The sequence below is a fragment of the Carassius carassius genome, chromosome 41 (assembly GCF_963082965.1).
Source record: "Carassius carassius chromosome 41, fCarCar2.1, whole genome shotgun sequence".
In the NCBI taxonomy this organism is placed as follows: Eukaryota; Metazoa; Chordata; class Actinopteri; order Cypriniformes; family Cyprinidae; genus Carassius; species Carassius carassius.
The window spans coordinates 23,587,727-23,593,812 of record NC_081795.1 but is presented as its reverse complement, the minus strand read 5'-3'; the positions used below and the strand labels follow the sequence as shown (position 1 = coordinate 23,593,812).

Genomic DNA, 6,086 nt, shown 5'->3' with positions numbered 1-6,086 from the left:
TTTGCATTACTTAATCACAGATGATCAAGTTAGATGCTCACCTAATGTGTTGCTGGTAAGTTATGTGTTAATATCTGTCTTTTAGAGATTTTTCCACATGTTCCTGATATGAATCCCATGCATTAGGTGTGTTATATAAGTTTTTTATTCTTATAATAATTTCAAAGTGTTTTCTGAAACATATAAGTGCAAATGTCGGTACAATTTTAATGAATTAATGAAAATGAATAGGATTGTTTAAAGCCATGGTTCTCAAAGTGTCAGGCCCCCTCTAGTTTTTACGCAGGTGAATCAATAAATTAAACTAATTAATGTTAATACATTTTAATTTAATCTTTGAGTAAGGTTTTTTTTGCACATTTAAGTATGTTACAGTTAATGTACAGTACAGTTTTATAACTTTTGTTACATAATTACATTTAAAATTACATTTTAATTTAAACTTTTTTTTTCATTTACCTGTACGTAAGCACGGTGTAGTGTTAATGTTCAAACTGTATTTGCCATGGTAAAGTGTCTGACAACAATTAATATTCTTATTAGAATAAAACTGCCTAATTTTTTAACTGTAGAGCTGTAGCTGAATAGTTAGGCCTACTACGCTGCTGAAATTTAATGTTGGTCATTATGGTGGAACTTAATATTTAATAACAAATATTTTCTAAATTGATACTTGGTATAAAAAGTTTCAGAACCAATGGTTTAAAGAAATGGTATAATGAAATCCTGCTTTTTAAGAACTTTTCAGTAAACCATTTCTTCTTTCCCCTTGTAGAGTCATCAAGGATCCAGCTTATTCTTGGAACATTGGTAAGAAATTGTTAATCTGCTACATTGCACTGTCACTTTTGGTAGAGATTCACTGATCTTTTGTGATAGGTTTTGATTGTGCTTAAATAAAAAAATTACTGAATTAGATTTTACTTGTTTTACTACACTGTATTGCTAGGGTTCTGATTAAAGCAGTGTAACTGGGGGCTCTGAAAACACTGCTTGTGAATAATTTGTTAATATTGTACATTTTCATCTGAATACATTAAATAAGTGTTTAATGAATAGTGTTGTCCACTTTGTTTCCAACCTCATTGTTGCTGAACTGTAAAGTGAAAATATTGTGTGATTTATTTTGTATTCAGTTTTCAGTTAAGTATATTTCACAATATCAAAGTTATTGTGAAACATTGTGAACATACTTAAACTAAACTGGTTAAATCTTATATGCCCTCCAGGAGTTTGGGCTCTGCAAGTGAATGACGCCTTGTGGTGCCATCCCAAAGAAATTCAAAATTACTCTCCCTGACCTTTTCCTGGACTGTGTCCAGCTGGTGGAATGACCTCCCAATCTCAATCCGAACAGCTAAGTCTTTACTCATTTTCAAGAAACATCTAAAGACTCATCTTTTTCACCAGAACTTAACCAACTAATACTAGCACTTTTCCTTCTTTTCTTGTCTTTCATATAAAAAAATAAAATAAAAAAAAAACCTGGCTATGCGTTCTGTACTAGACTAACTGAGACTTGTCATGGCACTTGTATACTGTTGTTGTTCTCTTGTTGATCTGACTGCTTCTATTGTTCTCATTTGTAAGTCGCTTTGGATAAAATCGTCTGTTAAATTATTAAATGTAAATGTTTATACAGGATGGTACAGAAAGCACACAAGTGGGAGAGAGTGGAGGGGACGGCGTCAGAAAGGACCTAGCGCTAGGACACTTTCAAGGATCACCCAAAGCACAACCACACTGTATGCACGAGGCTGCTGGTTTTAACATTTTAGAGTCCTCTTTGTTAGAAATCTCATTCTGCATGCCCCACGGTAAAGAAGACACAGTCCGGGGGGGTTCCCGTTAGAAATCAACTGGTTGAAGGTTCCCTTCTCGAACTGTGCAACACATTTTCACTGCACAAATGTACACATCTCTTGTAATGAGACACATTACTAAAACATGTTTTTGATAGAAACTGTAGTTTTCCACCAAAATAAAAGATCCACTGGTTTCAGTCATAAAGGTACAAGGGTTTGTCTTGCAAGTGCTAAAAAAATATGCATTTATGTGCCAAATTATTTTACAAAAACCTTTAAATATTATTGTATTTGGATTGTTCTACTACATGTTTTAGCAATACCTCCATGTTTACTCTGCATAATAAAGTTTGGGATTATTTTCATCTGTTTTATATAGTATGTTTCCAAAAATAAAACTGCTGTTTTACAATTTTGAGCATGTGGTAGTTTATTGAATTTGATTGTAAAGCCATTGCTGCCAGTCATTTGATTTTTAGCCTTGCATGTACAGTGTTGATCTAAATGCCAACTAGGATCTAGGTTGTCTTTATACACGGTGCAAGGTACGACGGGGCAACAACGTCGTGTTATCCACGTTGTTAACTTTTCAAAATCAACACCTCATTCAGCTTTCATCCCAGGTCTGCAGAACGACCCTAATTCACCCGTAATGCAGGAAAGACGGTGAAACAGCGTCGCGATTTCAACGGTAAATCCACGTCGGGATTTCAACGTTGATCCAATTTGCAAAATCGAAAGGTAATTCAACGTTGATTCAACCCTGGTATCTGACGTTGTTTCAATGTTGAATCAACATTGAAATGCCGGCTGGGGTCATAGAAGAAAGTTGTATTTACGTAAGCTTATCAAAAATGTATTTATATAGACTTTTAATGACGAAGTCAGTGACTTTTTGAATGGTTTTCATTGTATTCAACCAAACTAATTATATGATGCTAGAGCTGCACGATTAATCGCATGCATGATTAATTCCATGCAATTATCATGCGTGTCTCGTCAGTAAAGATGGTTCTGTGATTAGCGGTAAATGTCCATCAGCTGCTTTCAAATGCCATATCGCGTTCGTAACCGCATGCGATTTATCTGCGTTTATGAACGGACTGATTCAAAGAATTGATAATTCATTCACCTCAGAAATATTGATATACTGCTTTCCCCTAAGCAAAAATATGTTTTTTTTAAGTAAAAAGTATCATATTGGTATTGACAATACTGACCCTATATGTATTTGATATCTGAACGATACCAAATTTTGCAGTATTGCCCACCACTACTGCTTGGTACAACTTATTATACAGACCTTTTTTTTAATTAAAGTTTATCAAATATATCAGAGACATATGCAATGCAATGTTATATTACAATACAAACTTTTTTTTTTTTAAATAAAAAAAAATATTTAATATATCAGAACAAGTTCACTGACTCAAATTTGGCAAGTGATTACTCAACGTACCTAATGGTGCTACACTTCTGCAAGAGGGTGACAGAACAACAGTTACTTATAATACACTGCAAAATACTCAGCCAATGAGATGCAAGTCTGTAATGGTTTTATTAATGTTACTTTTAAGCAACAATGTTATGTTGGCTGAACAAACAATTTTTAAGTAAAGCTGACAATACACACTTTTTTGTTGAATGAACTAGGTTAAATTAAGTTGGGCTCTTGACCCTTATAATTTTAATCAGATTTTTTTTGGTTGCTGAAGCTGTGATACAGCAGCTAGACAAACCTTTTTTCCTTCAGTGATTCTGTTTGTGAACTTTAGGTGTCTTCAATAACGTTGGGGGCCTTAAGACACAACCTTTTGAACATGATGCCTGTATCATATCAACAATAACAAAAAAAAACAACAAAACTGTGAATTTGTAAAAAGGTTGACATCATGTGCATGCATGCGTATGTTTTAGAAGGGTGTTTCTTGATTGCCAACTACTGGCCTGGCATACATAACATAGTATTCTTTAGCATTGTGTTTTTTTGTTTGTTTTTTTGTCCAATGAAATCAATATTTTTGTGTCATTTTTACTTGATTTTGTTTCACGTTATTCTACTCATTTTGAATGGTTGCTTGTAAGCATCTAATGAACTGTATAAATAATAGAGATATGCATTTGTATTTACATAATACTTGAGAAAGGCAAATAATAAAGCTGTAGAATGATTTATGGAAATGAATTACAGAAAACAGGTAATGATTCATATGTTAGCTGTTTAAGCTGGAGATGGCATGGGGGGAAAAATTGTCTAGATGTTCTAGTGCACAGAGATCTGTCCCAGCTAACATAATTTTCAGAACGCTCGGCTGCTGCCAGGACGAGCACTAGATCACAGCAAAGGCAATGGAGCTCTGCCCTCCTGGAGGAAACGGAGCTTGGCCCGCAGCTCCGAGATGATCATCTTGAGATGGAACATGGCTCATCTATGAATGCCACCTCAGCATGTTAAATGCCCAGACCCATGAAATAGTGATCGTGTTCATCACTTAGTGCCAGTTAATGACCACATCCAGAAACGCACGGGTGAATGGCATCTTTAAAAATACGATCCTTCATCTTTACAAAGACGTACTCGAACATATTTGCACGAGCAGAACACTCTGCTCTGAAGCAAAAAGCTGGTATGCGCTTCATCAGCTGTCTTGTTATGATAACGCCAGTGGCAGCTGGATGCAATCATCGGCTTGTTTAGTTTACACTCAAAGTAGATTGGTATATTGAAGTGAGATCCCAAATTCGTCGTTCACCGACATGACATTGAGAGTGACCAACTAAAAAAGGGAATTATAATTAAATGAAAAAAAAATCTACATGCAGCAGTTCTCAGAAGCTGAAGTTGTTTTATTTTAGTAAAATTCTACAGAGATGAATGGGAGATGACAGCAAATATAATAGAAATACTTGTATTTGCTTTAAAGGATTAGTTCACTTCCAGATTAAAACATTACAGATAATTTACTGACCCCAATGTCATCCAAGATATTCATGAAAAACTTCATATTAAAACAACAATCATATTAAGCTGATTGATTGCTTTATTAAACAATTATCTTTAAATGTATTTAAACTTTGCTATCTGTATATCAGTATCACAACAAAGCAGGCTATGTGGAGGCTTTTATAAGATGTCTAATTTTTTTGCGGATACCAGGAAAGTTTAGACCATAAACAATAGGGTTTACAAAGGGTGGTATAACAATGAATTCCAGTGAAAGGATAACAGCTAGCTCTATAGGAATTTCCCCATTCACAAACCGACTCAAAGTGAGCTCACAAAAAAGAGCAACTGAGAAATTAACAAGGATAACTATGTGTGGAATACAAGTTTGATACGCTTTGCTCCTAAACTCTTTTAAGCTTCTTTGACAAATTATAATAATTTTGACATAAGAATATAATATAAAACTCAAAGGGATACAAATTGTTGTAAATGTTATAGTAAGTCCATAAATATTATTAATATTATGGTTCACACAAGATAGTTTGACAATTTCGTAGTTGTGGCAGTATACCTTAAACAATTTGTTATCACACATTTTCAGCCTGGCAGTCAAAATACCAGCAAAACCAACAAAAATCATTGGATAAAGCCATGCTATAACTATTATAAGAGCTAGAAAACGTGTGGTAATTATGTTGTTGTAATGCAAAGGTTTATTAATTGCAACAAGCCTATCAAATGCCATTAGCATTAATATTGTAAGCTCATAACCTGCATATGAGTAAATGAAAAAACTCTGTATGATGCAAGCTTCATATGAGATTCTATGTGTATCATACAGCAGGTCTGTCAGTAACCTTGGGAAAAAACCAGTTGTACCATAAACTGAGTTGATGGACAAACATGAAATCAAAATGTACATGGGTTGGTGCAATGTCTTTTCCAGAAATACAGCAAGAATAATAAGAGCATTGGAATATATGACAACACAGTAAAAAATAAACCCCAAACTGAAAAAAACATATTTTATGCACCCAAGGTTTTCAAACAACATGAAGTAAAAATATGTGCCATTTCCCATTTTCCTTACACAAGGGATACTTTCACTGACCTGAGAAAGAGAGAAAACAATATAATTTAAGTTTTACACCAAAAAACAAACATTGTTCATTACCTTGGAATATGTTTAGCCACATTGTTTGACAAAGAATTCAATGTGAATGAATGTAAAGTCTTTTTAGATTTTAGAAGTCAGTTGGATTAGTGAATTAATAATTAAATAAATGGCTAGCACAATAATAATTCAACAGTCAACAAATTTTACAAAAAATTAC

The 6,086-nt window shown here is 33.9% G+C and overlaps 1 protein-coding gene across 1 annotated transcript; it reads right to left on the bottom strand.

The window, feature by feature from the left end:
- Positions 1-4,915: 4,915 nt before the first annotated feature.
- On the bottom strand, positions 4,916-5,833 carry LOC132122997 (putative gustatory receptor clone PTE03). Its single transcript, XM_059533533.1, has one exon. It carries the CDS (start codon positions 5,831-5,833, stop codon positions 4,916-4,918), a length of 918 nt encoding a protein of 305 aa, XP_059389516.1.
- Positions 5,834-6,086: the final 253 nt, after the last annotated feature.